Genomic DNA, 17,137 nt, shown 5'->3' with positions numbered 1-17,137 from the left:
AGGAGCTACATGTGTTCTACCCGGCCGCCGGCACTGAGCCCTCGCAGCAGGCTGAGGCAGCAGTACCCCCGGTGTCCCTCAGAGAGCTCCCGATAGGAATTCCACTCAGAGAGCTCCCGAGAGGAAACGGGAGCAGTTTGTTTCCTTGCGAGAGCTTCCGCGAACGCTGGCTGTGAGCGCGGGGGGTTCACGCGTAGCGCACCGTCAGCGCGGGGCGGGGTGACAATGAACTCGTGCGGGAGCCCTGAAACTGCGCCAGCCCCGGGGCTGCCCCGGCGAGGGCTCGCTCCGCTGGCCCCGGCGGACTTGGGATTCGGTAGAACACCTTGGCACCAGTTGGCGGCTCTTCCTGTCAAGTTCCTTCCACCGTATTTATTATTTTTAATGACATTCTACTTCCCTTTTAGATTCAACCTCCTCTGCCGGGTTGAGCTTGTGTGGAAGAGGTAGGGAAGGGGAGGAATACCGAGCCTCCTCTGGTGAGTGTAATAAAGCAGATGTCCCTGCTGGCAGCAGCAGCCGCCTCCAGGAAAGCTGTATAAGGGGGGCCCATTCAGGGACAGCACTCGCCTCCCACTCCGAGTCGCTCACAACTGCTTAGCGTGAGATTTATTTATTTAATTATTTATTATTTATTTAAAAACTAAACACTGCGAGTGCTCCTCGCAGTGGTCTGATCGGCAAGCCTATGTGGATGCCCTCAGGCAGCAACAATTTTACGCACGCAGGATTAAACAGATTCCTAAAACGCCGCACTAGGCGGGAGCCCTCACAGCGGGAGATGGATGGGTTCTGCTGGTCGAGGAGACTTCGGTCAGCCGCGTTCCCCGCACCTCCTGCCGCCCTCCCCGCTGTGCCCTGGTCGCGGGGGACCCCAGGCTGCCCCCAGCAACAAAGAGCCTTGTCCCGAACGGGGACTCGGGCTCGGCGCAGGGCTCCCGGCTCTGCCAGCTCAAGGGCTCCCGGGGAAAACGCATCCACGCGTGGCCCCGGGGAGGGGGGGGAGAAACAGATGACTTTATTTTCTCCAAAGGTGATTCGCAGTTTGTGCATCTCTTAATAACGCGAGCTTCCGAGCTCGAATTTCACGGTCGAGAGGACGAGTCGGTGCTGTGCGTCGGGCTGGCAGGAGATGCGCGAATCCCCGTCTCTCCTCCCAAGGCTGGGAGCTGCGCCTCTCCCGGGCACCACCCCCAGCCGTGCTCTCCGGGGAAGTGCTTCACACTCCGGCCGCGCCGGACATCGCCTCTTCAGCGCTGCGCACCGCCAGGGTTTAGAGCTCCAGAGTAACAAACTCTTCCTCCAGGTCACGTAGCAGACGTGCACCGTACACTGCTCCTTATTACAGTACACTCTGTTGACAGCCCGTCACAAACATGACATGTTTAAAATAGAGAAAATAATTGCAGAAAAATCCATTTCTAAAAATTTCGCAGGTGTTAATTCTTCCAGAAATTTGTCACCTGCAAACAAATCTTTAAAAAGAGAAAGTGTTGTGCTTTGCTGCTATGAAAATATTAATGCTAATTATCCATATCAGGGCCAAACTCTATATTCAGTTCAAATTAAAAAAGCAAGCACCCTTTATCATTAATTTAAAATACTTGGCAACACCCCTATTTTTAAATTTGATATCAGTAAATCCAGAAAATGTGTGTACTTTATCAGACTTCAATGTTTCAACTAAACACAAATTTTAATTGCATTGAGAAAGCCAGTAAGCATATTCAGGTTAAAAATAAAGTCACTGAGATTTGGGTGATTAGGTTTTCCCCTTTCCTTTCTGGTCCGTACCAGACTTGGGCAATCCATCATAGCAGACCAGAAGGGAAGGCAAATAATCTTTGGTATTATTAGTCTTGGGGAAAGTTTAACCTTTTCTATCCTTCATATTAATATAACCTGTTCCCTGAAAGCATTTTTAGTAATTATTAATGCTATAAAGGTACATGAACAAGATAATTATTTTTTTTATAACATGTAACAGATACTAATAAAATCATTACCGTTCTATTTTGGTAAAAGGGTAATTTCTATGTTACTTTTGATTACTCGCTTTAGTAAAAACTTAATCTGGGAAAGTCAACCATTCATTTATGTTACTAGTAAACAAGCCTATCCTAATTCTGGCACACCTGGATTCAACAATTATGATAATTTTACAACAATCTGAATTAAGAGGTTCACTATTGTAAGTTAAATTTGGAAATTATATAATATAAATGAAAAATGAGGGCCTACTTCTCTTTCTGTTTACTTCAGGGAGAACATAATCACATCAGTGGATATTGAAGGAAAAAAAAAAAAAAAAAAAAAAAATCCTAGCATTACACCAATTTTTGCCAGCCAGATTAAGGCATTCATTCTGCAAATCTACATTCATAAATAAAGTCACAACTTCAGGCCTATTCAGGGAAAGATTAATTGGAAAAAAAGTGTTTGATATCACTCTCAAAGTTAATAGTGAAGCATAACAAGCAATAATGTGAATTACAGTACTGAGTGACTTAGTTTCATTTTGCCTTGTCAAAAAACAACTAAAAAGGTGCTTATCTGACAAACAATTTCAGTCATGAGTTCTTGTTACAAGAAGTCCTAATTCTTAAACTCTTATCATATCTATTGAATAAAAAAAAAAAGTATAAATGTATGCAAAAACAGCGAACCATTGAATTCTCATACACTAAGACTGTACTTTAAAGTGGGAATTGAGATGCCGAAGAAAATCTTCCTTAGATGTTAGAGATGGTGGGAAAACTTCTCGACAGAATTCACATATTCCACACTGATTCAGTTCAGAGTCTGCATATGCTTGTGCCAACAAATCATTGTCTTGAGGCTGCCAAATGGGCTAAAAGAAACAGAAAATTATTATTGCTGAGGTTTACAATGTGGTTTGCATTATGCTGTAGTTTATATTTATATTAAAAGAAATACCTGCCTCTTTAAATTAGGATTTCTTTATACCTGCCTGGCCAGAGACATTAACTAGAGAGTTCTCATTTAAGAAAAGCAGGATAGGACTTTGTTTTTTTAAAGGTTTTATAAACAATCCTTGCAAATATTTAAAAATACCTTGGTATCTATTAGTGATAAATATTGCTAAGAGCAGAAATCTGTACTATCAGTCCAGTACATACTAAAACTTTTCTTTAACTTTGCATTTCAGTATTTTACTGTAGATGTCACAGTGCACAATAGCCATTTAGCAGAAGTGAGAAAATACATTTTACCTTAGAATAAAATGTTTCTGGTACAGAATTAATATGATTCATATTTTATTTCCATTCTTATTGACATAAAACAAGTTTACTTCCAAAATGACTACTAGATCCATGTCATGGCTTAAGGTACTTATCTGCTCTGGTTGCCTTTTAATGTAAATATGTTATAAATAATCTTGTTTGGGATTCCTCCTGCCATGACAGCATCAAACTCATGGCTACCGTCTGAATATCTATCCATGCATTCAGGCAATTCTGTAACTACATTGTATTTGGTTCAGCAGCTGCGCTGCTCTTGGTCCCTGAGCTAGTTAGTTTCAAGCCAGCAAGACAGTTTATTCAACACTGAAATTCAAGGCACTTAAGTTCAGAGTCTAAGTGTACACTATTTAGAATTGTTACCAAACGGGAATCAAAAAGTCTTCTATCAGTTTTCAAAGTAAAATTAAAACTTAAGTTTCATAACTTGAGTATTAGCAAGACAAGATTAAATCGTTATGTTACATATAATGTAATATGCACGTTATGGCAGGACAATCAGGTTTTGAGTGAAGTGAAAACCAAATGCATCCTGTTGTGACTACAGAGTAGAAGGAATGGCAGCAAGCTGGTATGAGCTGTATGTGGGGATGGAACTTACAAGAGAGTGTGCCCTACAGGGGTTTGTTTGGCTGATTTTTTTCCTCTTGCTTCACTCAAACATGGGAAGGCAAGGAAGAATACAAAGTCGTTTCTTTAGAAGTTTTAAATTTCTTGCTACGGATACCCATGATTCTTAGTTTTCAGCTCTTTAAATTTCATCATGCCAAATAGTTACAATCTATTGTGCATTTCTCCCACAGCAATCGAGTGCACAACTCCGCTGGCTTTCACAGCGGTTAAACCTTCTTTTTAAACCACCCTGAACTTCTCGGGAGTCAATTTCCCGCCCATTCTGTATTTAAACAGTGTTTAGCTTATCACATAGCAATAGCAGATTTACTGTCTTTCATTATGGTCAGCAATCCATATAATTAAATTGACTAATTAGTAATTAAGTGCAATCACACCACTTTTTTCAGCTCAAAGAGTCTACTTATTGTATGTTGCTGGTGTAAATTGCATATTAAATCTATCTAGACACTGACACACTTAAACAAGTTAACACACTTAAACACACTACATAAATGTGTTTAGAATTTTTTGTTTCTGATATGATGTTTGCAGACAAAGATAAAATAGTATTGTAAAAACTATTTGTCATATTGGAAACATAACAAGGGGAGGTATCCACACACACAGGCACTGAACTTCCATTTCTTGAGTGCTAAGTTTGTGCTTAATATCCTTGTCAAAACAGGGGTATATTTAAGCAGACATTCAATTTCAAAAACATTAATACTGAGATTAATTGACTACTGATTTGCTTTTAAAATCATAAACATACTTAGAAGTATTTTGGTGGAAACAACTCCCTCAAACTGCAAATACCAATAAACATGTGCATCTATATGAAAGTCTCAGCTAAATGTAGTCTGTAAAATCCTAGGTTCACTAATATCCATGTTTATTTTAATCTACTGCTCTTTTCAGTCACGTTTTTTTTTTAAAGTTACATTCTAAGAAAACAGTACTGAGTTTTTAGATTTAGTATCCACATAGAAGGAAAGAGCTAAATTTATTACACCAACTGAGAGCAGTTCCAAGAACTTGCTGTTGCCAAATCTATTGCATTTATGGGGTTTTCCATTTTATAAGTTAACATATGTAGTAAATACTTGAAAGTTTTATCTACACTAGGAAAAAAAAGAGGTATATAATTCCCTCTTTCTTGGCTTTTCCTTCATTTTTGGAGGGGATGATAGAAGCTGTAAGCAGCACAACCACCCCCTAGAAAGGTGGTAAAAATACTAAGAACAAGTTTATGCATAAATTTTGCTAAGGTTAACACAGTGAAAAGGGCATGTATACAAGTAACTTAAAAAAAACCCCACCTATTTTAATCGATATATATATTATCTGTGACCAAATCTTTAGCACAATTTACAGTCAGAAAAACCCTCTAGGACTGAGTCAAATTAATTGGGAAAAATACTTAAAAACCTATTTTGAAAGCAGCTGAATAAAGGAGATGTATATTTAAATATACTGATACACGTAGATGTACATATACTGGATTCTAAAGTAATACTGGCTTCTTTCAAACAAACTTCTGGATAAGAAATAACATTTTAATCAGAGCAGTGCTATTGTAGATATGACTTTCAAATACTAACCAGTTCACTGTTAGCTTTCTTTTTCTCTGAGTGCTAGCATTAGTTCATTTTTTTCCACAAAACAGATCACTCTCATTTTAAATGCTGGCTCCAAATTAATTTCCTAATTTTGCAGAAATACCAATGGTCAGAGGCTTACTGCTATTCAACCACTGTTCTGTACTTTTCAAGCTGCATACTCCCCTATCAATTTATAATCACATACCAGCTGTTTCATTTGCTGCAATGTACAATGCAGGGTGCCATCTATTGAAAAATGAATACACAGGCTAACTAGTAAAAGAACAGGCTGGAGAAGGAATACAGAAAAGGAGGATAGTAACAAGCAATAGAATGAATTCTTTGCAGTTCCATAGGAATTCTACTAGCAGTAAAATAAATGTGTTAATTTGTTTAACTAAGTCACAACTTTAACTGAGGACCCAATGAAAAATAAAATAAAAACTGTAATTAATAAGTTGGTAAAGCATTGAGATCTACATTACAAACAGATATTTAAAATAGTTTGTGAAAAAATCAAGCTTGTAGTAGCAATCTTTCAATGCTTTAAAATTTTCACTCAAAAGTGGTTTGCAATAGAAAATTAAAAACTAGACTGGGTAAATTTTAGGAGAAGAAAGCATCAGAGCTATCATGTCCTACAGCACTTTCCAAATGCTGGTTTTGCAGGTCATGCTGTGACCAAATGGAGAGGTATAGCTCTTCTGCTGCATGCATCTTGTCATTGGGAAAGACCAGAAAACTTTATCCATGTAAATAGTAAGAATAGGTGAATTTCACCCTCAGAGAATTCCTAATTATCACTATTTGCTCATTCTTGAAAACCTGTCCTTTCACAAGGTACCACAAAAGCCACAGAAATAAAAAACCAACGAACACTGAACCAGTCTATAAAGCTCCATAATTCTGCTAGCTTTCAGCTGAGACAGGATGTTACACAAAAGAAGCAAAGTACTCAGAGATGTCAGAACATGCCAATAAGATTTTCTGCATTACAGCTACTGGGCCTTGTTTTCGGGAGCTCCCATGGACTTCAGGCTCTAACTGAAATTTAAGCCCAAATTACATACATAAACCTAAAATAAATTATTTTAGTGAACTTTCCTTCATTAGAAAACATAATTATGTTTTTTTCCTACAATGACAAAAATTTAAGTTTCTTAGAGCAGAAGAGAAGGGTGTTGTTGATACCTCAGATTAAGACAAAAAGTCGCTATTTTTTTCATAGTGGAAGTATTTATCTGTTTAGCTTTTTAATTGGTTCATTTTTCTTATTCTCTGCTGTACATGAAAAACAATTAAAACAAATGTGTGCCCTATACAACTGAGATCAAGGGTAGAAAGAAAGCAATCTAGGGGGCAATTTAGGATTAATGACAGCTTTGAAATAGATATAGAAGCAATTAATATCTAGATGAACTGAAATTTGTAAAAACGTCCAGTGCTTATGTCTGCTTATATTCCTGACATTTCACTAGAAAAGCATTTTGAACACATTTTGCAGTATTAGGAAGAAGAAATGACAAGCGATATTGTCTTAAAAAAAGACTGATGAGGTTTCTTAGAGAACATTTTTATCCAGTCTCAAAGATCTTTGCAAAATGCGTGTCTGAATCATTACCATTTTTTGAAATGTAGAACATTTATAGAAAGATACCTGATGAGGACCTCTGACGGTTGTTCCAGCATCTTCTAAAGAAAAAATTACTTCAGGTACACCCTGGTTTGTGTGCTTAGGTACAAATGTGAAACTGTCTGTTGTTTTTAAACATGGTTTGTCACAGATTTTTTCTATGGGCATCTTTGCATGATCTGAGGGGTTTGTTTTGTCAACAGTAGTTAAGCTTTGTAAAGCTGAGGTCATGAGATCAATGCCATGAGCTTCAAATGAGTTAGGTTCCAATTTACTGAGGTTAACAGCATGGTCTCTGTGCTCCAGGTTAAAATGATGATCTTGAAGCATGTTTTCAGATATACCAGTACAAGGAACTGTTGGTTTTTCCTGAGTGCTCTGCAAGAAAGCAGAGTCATTGTCTGTAGGTGGAAACTTGACATTAAATTTAGAAAGTGATTCTACAGAGTTGTTGTCCTCATCTTGGCCCACTCCTCTTGGTGTGATAGATGTGATGCATGATGCACCTCTATTTATATCCTTTATAACCCGAGGCTTAAAAAGCTCTTCTGCTTGTTCATCAGTTTTATCAGTGCACTGTATCGGCATGGAAAACTGTATTTCTGTGAAGAAAAAAAATTAAGAAAATATTAAATAGTCCATTGAAATATAGTTATAAAAATGTGGTGTTGGGGTATTTTTTTTCCATCTTCCTTCCCTGCTTTTTTAACTGTTTATTTTCTCTTTAAAATCAGATTGAGGTGTAGTGTTCTTTCACAATAGTTCTGACACAAAACCAATCGGAACAGAAATAAAAGGAAATACTCTCTTCTAATAATTATATTTCTCTTTGATTTATGGCTATAAACATTTTAATTTTATTGAAAATTACGTTGTCCCGTACTCTTAACACATACTTGCATATTTACTGAAGTGTTCTGGCAGAAATAGAAGCTGGAACCCAAACCATTTCACACAGTGCCAAGAACATGCTAGGCACCATGAGCACGATTTTAGAAGGTATTCAGGTACCTATCTCCCACTGGCTTCCAAATTAGTTAAATATTTAAATTGAATAACTATTCAGAAACAGGACCCTGTTTTCCCTTTGTTTCAAGAATTCACCCTTCATTTTTGGCGCTATATTAATAAAAATGGTAATGGTTACTCCTAACCAGGTGAGAGAATAATTTCAGTAAAAACTGATTGTACTTCTGACAGTGGAACACAGAAGTAACAAATCAAACATTAAATCTTTATAGCTTTCGTCATGTATACCTTGACACACAGCTGACTTAAGCACTTCTTTCATCTATGTGGCTTATATCATGTATGGCTTTTCACACGGTTGAGTTAGGCACTTTTGTTGGGAAAACAAAACCATTCTTGTAAAGTAAGTTGCCAAACACACTTCCTCCAAAATTCCCACCCCCAAATAATGAATTTATTAGTATACAATCAGACTATCACAACACAGTTCAGACAGAGCAACTTGAAGCAACAAGATACGTGTCAGCACTTCATGTAACAAAACTTCAGTAATGGATGACCTAAATTAAAGTCAAGTGCTGAAATCAGCATCTTTTGCATCAACTGTGTGCATCTGGCAGGTGTTTATTGAAATCACTTAAGAGTCTGATCCTACTATTAAGAAAAGTAAGTAAAGAATAGCCATAGTCGCTTACATTGTGTTAAAGGTAAGCATTAGCGGAACTGGACATTCAGGATCTCTCACAGTTTCAACAAATATCAAGCCTTCCCTTTGTTTTCAGGAAGTGTTGGATTAAGCTCTTGTCCCATATAAGAAAACAGTATTTAAAAGTCTGCACAAGGAAGTCTAGAAAATACATCCTCTGAGTTTCCTCAGTCCTGCAGTTTTCCTCTAACAGATATGGGGCTAGAGGCATTCATAGCAGACATCTTTTGAACTGACAGCTAAATTAAAAGCAAGCAAGTGCTGTCATTCACACAGTATGATGGGATATCACATGTAGTAAGTGCCTGCCTCTCACTCCAAGGGACAAAACAATTACAAGAGCCATTGATGTGATGACTGTCTTTTATAGCATGTGATTTGGAGCATTCGTCATAGAATGCCAAAACTGGCGGTGCGTTTTCTTGGTGAAATACTGAGCACCATGTGAACAGACTTGAAAAAGGCAGATGGTAAACAGTGGAAGTACTTCTATGTATGTGTAATTTGCAGTATTTTCAAATATAAAGCAAAGCTTTCAAACAGTTGAATCACAATAAGCGCTTAAGTATGATATTACCAGTTTCAGGTTCTGGCTTTATCTTAAATATACTCAGTTGGTCTGTTTGTTCTCTGGCTAGCATACGTATTCGATGACACTCTTCTTTCATGTCCTGGAAAATGGTCTCCAGATTCTCTCTGGAAGATCAAAATTGTAAATTAAAGAGTCAACCAATTCAGCTTCTTGTGACCTTTAATCTAGTCACACCCACAAACCAGAGAAAAACAATAGTATAAGCTACTTTTCTTGGATATCTTGTTCCTCAACATATGTATACATATTTTTGCTCTCCTCAGTAAAAGCAAGCAGAAAAATGAAAAGGAAATCTTGTCAAAGAGTTTGTATAGTTAAACTATAAGCATATATATTTGAACATAGGAACTGACCCTGCAAGAACCACCCCCAAAAATCCAGCCTTTCAGTTCTTCCAGTCTTTCAGATATTTTGTGAAAGAGTTTATCTTTCCCAAGGGTACTGTTTCCACCTCAATTCTAGGGAAAATAAGATGCTGCCACTATGAACATTAAATGTTTTCTGTTGTTGCCAGTGCACTTCAGACTGCAGAAGAAGGAACACACAAGCATTTGTTACAGCTCTTTCCTTCTACATCTACCTTGCATTTTGGGCAGCAGTTTGTAAACTCATTCCCTCTGGTTTCATACAATATCATATGACTTTTCTTTTTGTTCTGAAGGATGTATTATACTATATCTTTTCCAGAGTATCATATCAGAACCTGATATTTAGTTATCTGCACTGAGGATGGTAAAAGTTGTTCATGTTGGTGTGGGTTTATTTGCCCAAAGGCACTGCTATTTAGTTACTGATGCATCCATAAAATTCCACTGTGAAACTTTGATAAACTTGCTGAGTAATTTATATTTTTAAGCACAATATAATGGATTTTATAAAATGAACTTCAAAGATAAAAAAGTGAAGTTGGATTTGCGTTCTCTTTTTCATCTTTACATCTAAAGATCTCAAAAGGAATTTTTCTTTAATCCAGTGGATTGTTTTCTTTTTTTATAGCTTATTCATATAGCAATCAGACTGTGTTCCTATTTCTGTTGTGTTTCTCTTTTTGAGGACATAAATGTCTATTTGTATCTCATTTGAAAAAAAGATCTACAGAAGTACTTAAAATTGCTATTGTTAACACATTCTCATGATTTTAGAGATGTTTTGATAAATAAGAAATAAAAGAAAAAAAGAAGTTTCTAATCAGAACTTTAAAATACAGCTATGATTAGATGAAACAGTCTTTATTTGCTAGACATTTGTGATACTATCATCTTACTAGTGTAAGATTACCAGTAATCTTACCAGTAATCTACCAGTCACATACCTCTTTCCAAGAAAACAGTAAAGTAAGGAAGCTATTTGAGAGCAGAAAGACAGAAGAGAGGTAAAGGTTTTTCATTTTTTAGATATCAATCAAAAAGACAAACAAGTCTTTCTCACATTACAGTCTTATTTCCTCTCTTTCTTATCGTAAGAGTAGTGAGCCAGACTAAAGATCCATGTGGTTCACCTAGCCTATGTATGGGAGTGGTCAAAAGCAGATGCCTAGGCAAGAGAGTAAGACAGCAAGAATTTGGTACTTTCCCTTAATACTGCCCTAACCTCACCTTAGAGAATCTTCTAGTTGACCACAGCAAAATTGTTAAAAGTGGCATTCCTGCCTATCCTATGAAAAATGCAAACCTAAGATTTTGGTCAATATTTTTCCAAAATCACTGGCAGAAGAGGAAATCTACAGCTTTTGACCCCTTGGTCATAGCAGGGGCGTGCTGGCTTCAGCTTACAGATAAAGTTGGTTTCAAACAACCTCATTTAGGATGGATCAGGCCAAGAATTATTTCTTCATGCTGCCTATCAGACCTCTTCCTGGCAGCACAGCAGGCTCCTGTGCTGTGCTGCCATCAGTTAATCCATAATGGCTGTACATTCCTGTCCACAAGAGTCAATGCAAGGCAGTTAATGCTTATCCATACCCCAGCATTAACATGTTCCCAGAGTTTAACCTCCTGCTGAATCAAGTGGCTATTCTTTCTCCCTCCCAGCTTAGCCCTCCATACTTGTAAAGCCCCAGCTATGATTCCACACAGTTGCTGGCTCTATTATCTTCCTGCATTTGCTCTTTGACCTTTGATGCACCCTCCCCTCCCGACTCCCTGCCCAGCTAGTTTTTAAGGTACTGTGTAGGAAAGAGGGCAATAGCTGGCCTTACTAAATTGCAGAAAAGCCAAAAGCAAATTTGAAAAATGCTGCAGGAGTATTTACCTTTCAGGTGAAATACCAGAGAACCCTAGAGATAATTCAGGCTTATCTGGAACAACTTTCTTACTTTTCCCCTGGAAATAAAATATGAAAATATTGAGCCTGTTAGCATATTAATTTTGCGCTTCACCTTGATACGAATAAAAATGCCATGGGGTCCTTCACCTAGTCCTGTTGAAAGCTTTGTCAAAAGCTTTGTCAAAGCACTGTCAAAATGACAAAAGGAGTTTGTACGAAATTCCTAGTTCCTTTTAGGTTAACTTGTTAACTCAATGTGGCATTTCTCTGCTCCTATTCCCTTGAAAGGGAACTAGTTCTAAGAATATTGCTTGATTGTAATTCATTTTCAGTCATGTATAAGGTAAAATTCTGTCTTTTGTATAAGCTTGCTACCCAGCTATTTTACCTCTTAAAAATCAATTTATTCACTGAAAATTTCAATGAACACATCGGAAGCTAATATGTCAGGAGTTCTAGCAGATTTTTAAATAAGTTATTAACTTTGACTACCACCGTGTGGTTCACTCCAGTATTACATGGTTTTACATCTGCCAGGCATTAGGGGAAGTTTTCATAATAAGCAGTCAGTAAGCTGCAGTTGCACCAGAGCTACATTACCAGATGGCCTGGGTAGTTCATATGTGCTCCAAGTCAGACACGAACTTGAGCACGCCTGCCAAATCAGCCGATTTCAAAGATGTGTAAGCTTAGAAATGTGCACAAGCTAATACATTGCCTGTAACCACAGGTGTGTCTTACCTGTAAGGCTAAAGTGCGGCTGCAGCTCCTGTAGATGCATTTCAGCTGCCTTACACCCAGCAACACAGGATACAAGTCTTTGCCACAGTAAGCTAAGCAATGCTTAGGGAGTCTAACAGCAACAAGTTCTGTGTTGCTGCACTCCTCCGCTTACCTGTGTTCACTTTAAATCGGTAGCTAATATGTGTATCCATGGTTAGAGTCACGTCGGTGACTGCACTCTAGCTATCCCACAAGGACAGAATAGCACCCTGGATGCTATTCTGTAACAAAAATAGGGTGGCGTAAAAATGAAAAAAATCAACTCAGTTTTGGTGAAAACTTCCAGCTGAAAATTATAAACCAGAAATGCTAATCTGGTCTTTTCACAAATATGAGAATTTTGAAGACATACCACAAAATAATTAACATACCAACTAACCAGTATGTATTTAATGGTGCTCTCTATGTGCTTTGTATAATTTGACAATTTCCTAGGATTTATATAATGATGAAATATAAAATAAGTTTATTACAATAATTAGTATGAATTCCAAACATTTCATGTTTGAAAGAAGTAATAATTTACAAATGTTTGTCTTTTTAATTTCATCTCTACTTGGTTTCTTATCTTACCTCCCTTTTATATGTTGGCATCTGTACACCCTTTTGTGCTTCATTTAATTCTTGCAATCTGCTTTCCAGATTTCTTATTTTATCATCTTGATTGGAAATAATAGATAAAAGCTTCCTTTCCTTTTGATTGCTTTTGTCCTCAAGTTGCTTCAATTTCATGCTCTCACTGTCTAACTGTTCCTAAAAAATAATTTTAGAAACATAAGTACAATTAATAAATTTGAGGCTTGTGGAATATCACTATTCAGCAGTCTATAATAAACTAAATGTAGGTTTTGCATCATAAGTAAGGGTTAGTCTTGTTTATTACATTAATCATTTTCAATTGATAGTAAAGACCGTCTACTCCTATACAGAGCTATAACTCTTCACAGGTGATAAAACAACTGTATCTTCTGAATTTCTGGAAGTTATATTAGTCTTTATACAAAATAAAGACACTTTCTCGGTTCACTTACTGTATCATTTACATTAACATTTTTTGTATAATATTTTGCATATATGATACATAAAATAGTATTTAATTAATTTCAATCTTACACCATTTTGAGTATGGTGATAATTCTGCAAATTGAGCAAACCCAAGAACACAATCACACAATCCTAGAATATCTCCAGTTGGAAGGGACTCATACAGATCAAGTCCAACTCTGCTCTTTGCAGAACTACCTAAACCTAAACCACAGAACTGAGAACATTGTCCAGACACTCTTCCAATTCTGAGAGGCTCAGTGCCGTGATGGCTTCCCTGGAGAGCCTGTTCCAGTGACCAACAACCGTCTCAGTGAAGGACCCTTTCCTAATGTCCAGCCTGAACCTCCCCTGATGCGTTGCCTCGTGTCCTGTCGCTGCTCCCCAGAGAGGGGAGAGCAGCTCCTCCCCAGCCACTGCTGCCCTTGAGGGAGTTGTCAACTGTGATGAGGACACTCCTGAGCCTTCTCTTTTGCAGGCTCAACAAAGTGACCTCAGCTGCTCCTCCTAATTCTTGCCCTCAAAATTTTTCACCATCTTGGTCACCCTCCCCTGGACATGCTGTAATAGTGTGATGTCCTTTCTGTGGCACCCAAAACTGCAGACAGTGCTCGGGGTGGGGCTGCACCACTGCAGAGCAGAGCGGGACAATTCCAGCCCTTGCCCAGCTGGCGACGTTGTGCCTGATGCCCTCGGGGACACAACTGGCTCTTTTGGCTGCCAAGGCACACTGTTAACTCCTATCAACTTGCCGTCAACCCAAATTGCAGATGTCTTTCTGCAGGGCTGCTCTCCAGCCTCTCATCCTCCATTCTTTATGCATAACCAGGATTGTATTGCAAATAGTTCAGTCCTATAAAGATTTGTGGAACAAAAAAGCCCTGCCTGCTCTCACTTTGATGATCCATCTAGTAATTCATGGAACTTCTAACTATGTGGGATTTTTGTGGAATAAAGAAGAAAATAATGAAGGATTTAAAAAATATTTTTAGAAGATAGTAGTGACAAAAATTTTCAAGAAACAACCTACAGTTAAAAACTGTTCCTATGAAAACCTTATAGCTGTTAGTTTATGAAATCTGGGGAATTGTATCAAGTGTCACAAAAAGTGTCTCCAAGCCCCATGATTGTCTCTGCAAGAGAAGTAATCCCAAAGGGTTAACTCTTAAAGAAGAATATAAGTGAAATGCAGTTAAATAGTAGAAGTCTGTAGAAGGTAGGGTAAGATAAAGAAGCAACTAAGTGCTTTTCCACGACCTTTTGTTTTATTTTAAAATGGAACTTATATAGAGTGAGGTTGAGCATTTGGAGATTAGGTAGGTAGGGGCTACCCTACTAGACAAAGACAGTCATGCAGGGGCCAGAGCTGATTTACCAAGACAACAGCTGGCTAAGCATGGATGTGTGTACATGCAGCTGACACAACTGTTTAGCCTCAAAAAGTTATACTAGCTGGATAAAAAAGAAAAACCTGCAGAAAAAATAGCTTTGAAGGCACTGGTTTATAGTCTCAACCGCAAATCTACAGTAAAAGCTTCAGTGCCACTCCAGACTTGGGTGGTATTTTAAGGATCCAGATTAAGCTTCTTCTGCTCAGCAACTTCGAAACATTGTCTAAAAATGGCATGTTTCAATCCCAGCAAAACTCCTTAATCCTAACACTTCTATGCTTTGCATTTCTGACAGGTCAAATTCAATTTCCCATTTAAATAAGGTAAGGGGATACAGCTTCTCCTGTGTTTTCCTTCATCATTATTTGCTGGAAATCCAAACACCTAGGAAGGAGCTTTCATCAAAGATAACGCTTGCCCTTGAGGAACTATTGTATCTTAAGGACAATAAAATAACTCACTGAGCCTGTGATACAGCATAATTTATCTCTTTGATACTATTACAGATCCAATTCACATGTGGGCTTTCAAAGGCCTTCAGATAACTGGAGGCAGTGCAGTAATAGCCAGTGGTTCTCCATTTCTCCTACATCTGCAGGAAGTTAAGACAAGATTTAAACAAGCAGGGAAAAAAGCCACATGAGAAGAGCCATGCAACATGTTACAGTAAAGACGTATCAGTACATACTGATGGAAATCATCATTCCTGTGCACCATCAGGATACCAGTTGGAGAAACAATTACACCTTTTGGGATCTTTCAATAAGGCAACCCTTCATAGCTTGATGATCTTAAGAGTTTCCAATACTGTGCCTAGTGGTTTGCAATGATGTGGTAACCCCTATAAACTGGCTTAAGATTACAAAGCTAATGCTTGATAAACTTCATAAGCTTTATCAACTTTATAAATATGTCACACAGGTCATACCTGCTCAATTAAGTACTTGGCAACACAATGGATCTTTTAAGCATGCTGGTATTAGCTGCCAGCAAAGTGGTTACATATGTATTATGAACAGATCAGTATCTTTTCTTTTGCAGAGGCTTTATAGGATCAGAGGATAACTGAAACTGGAAGGGACTTCCAGGTTTCTCTAGCTTCTAATCAAATCAGGGTCAGTTACAGTGTCTGATCAGGTTAGTCAGTTTGGCCTGGAATTTCCCAAGCATGGAGACTGCACGACCTCTCTGGGCAACGTTTTCCCATGCCTGGCTGTCCTCATGGTGAAATGTTTTCCCCTATGTTCAGTCTGAACCCTTCCTGTTTCATCTGCCCGTTGTCTCATCCTCCTGCCATGCACCACCATTAAGAGCCTGGCTCCATCTGCCTGATAACCTGAATGTAGGTATTGGAATGCTATTAGCTTTCACAGAAGCCACCTCTTCTCCAGGCTGGACAAGAGCAGTTTCTGCATCTTCTCACAGGATACATACTCCAGCCTTCAGTTACTTCAGTGGGGCTTCTGCTGAACTCACTGTAGTTTGTCAATGTTTTTCCTGCACTGGAGGTCCCCAAGCCCAATGTAGTACTCTAGATGCAGTCCAGTGAACATCGAATAGAGGGAGGTACTCATTTCCCTGGGTGTGCTAGCTGTGCTCCTGTTAATACAACACAAAGAGCTGTTGCCCTTCTTTTCTGTCATGACACGCTGCTGGCTCACGCTCAAGATCTAACAAGATCCCAGCTCTTTTCCGGCAGAGCTGCTTCACAGCAGTCAGCCCCCAGACTGTACTGCAGCAAAGGCAGGTCCCATTATTATTCCCTAAAGTGTGCTATAATGGCTGGTTTCAGTGGCTTCCTGAAACAAACAAATGGTCAGGTAGTTTCAAGGAAAACCAGAATTCAACTGATAAACTATAAGTGGTCTCAAGGAATATTAACTGTGTCTTCTAACAGTTTCCCCATTAACTCTTCTCTATTATCGGGTAGAGATAGATTAAACAGATGAAGCAATAGGAGAAAAGGCTATCAATACCAGAAATTCTTGTATCTTATATTAGGGCCTAATCCTACTGCATACATCATACCAGCAAAAAGAACTGCTAAATGCACAATATTATCAGCCAACAAAAAAATCAAGTCCAGCTTTCTTTGCATTAAAGATAGGAAACAAAGTGACACTAGCGAAGCTGGTATGGACTGGAACATGGAACTCCACAAGACTGCTGTGGTAGCTGCTCTTAGTTATATAAGTAATTCTAGCCCCATAATTTAGAACATAAAGATGATGATGGTATGTCTGCCATTCCTCTGCTTATGTCCTACTCAAACAAA

At 38.3% G+C, this 17,137-nt stretch overlaps 1 protein-coding gene across 8 annotated transcripts in view; it reads right to left on the bottom strand.

Moving 5' to 3' along the window:
• Positions 1-668: 668 nt before the first annotated feature.
• TANK (TRAF family member associated NFKB activator) overlaps positions 669-17,137 on the bottom strand; it is a 28,922-nt gene continuing 12,453 nt past the window's right edge. For 3 of the 8 annotated variants that reach the window (XM_040070104.2, XM_040070103.2, XM_040070105.2), the window contains 6 exons: positions 13,001-13,180; positions 11,630-11,700; positions 9,365-9,483; positions 7,137-7,714; positions 2,696-2,851; positions 669-1,475 (listed from right to left, as the gene is read on the bottom strand). In XM_040070104.2, the coding sequence (XP_039926038.1) occupies positions 1,440-1,475; positions 2,696-2,851; positions 7,137-7,714; positions 9,365-9,483; positions 11,630-11,700; positions 13,001-13,180 (1,140 nt within the window). In that variant the 3' untranslated portion in view covers positions 669-1,439. Of the gene's footprint in view, positions 2,852-7,136; positions 7,715-9,364; positions 9,484-11,629; positions 11,701-13,000; positions 13,181-17,137 lie in introns of all 8 variants that reach the window. The other 5 variants (XM_040070106.2, XM_040070107.2, XM_040070109.2 and 2 more) reach the window with 4 other exon arrangements.

Source organism: Hirundo rustica, chromosome 7, assembly GCF_015227805.2.
Source record: "Hirundo rustica isolate bHirRus1 chromosome 7, bHirRus1.pri.v3, whole genome shotgun sequence".
Lineage (NCBI taxonomy): Eukaryota > Metazoa > Chordata > Aves > Passeriformes > Hirundinidae > Hirundo > Hirundo rustica.
This window is presented reverse-complemented; position numbering and strand designations above follow the sequence as displayed.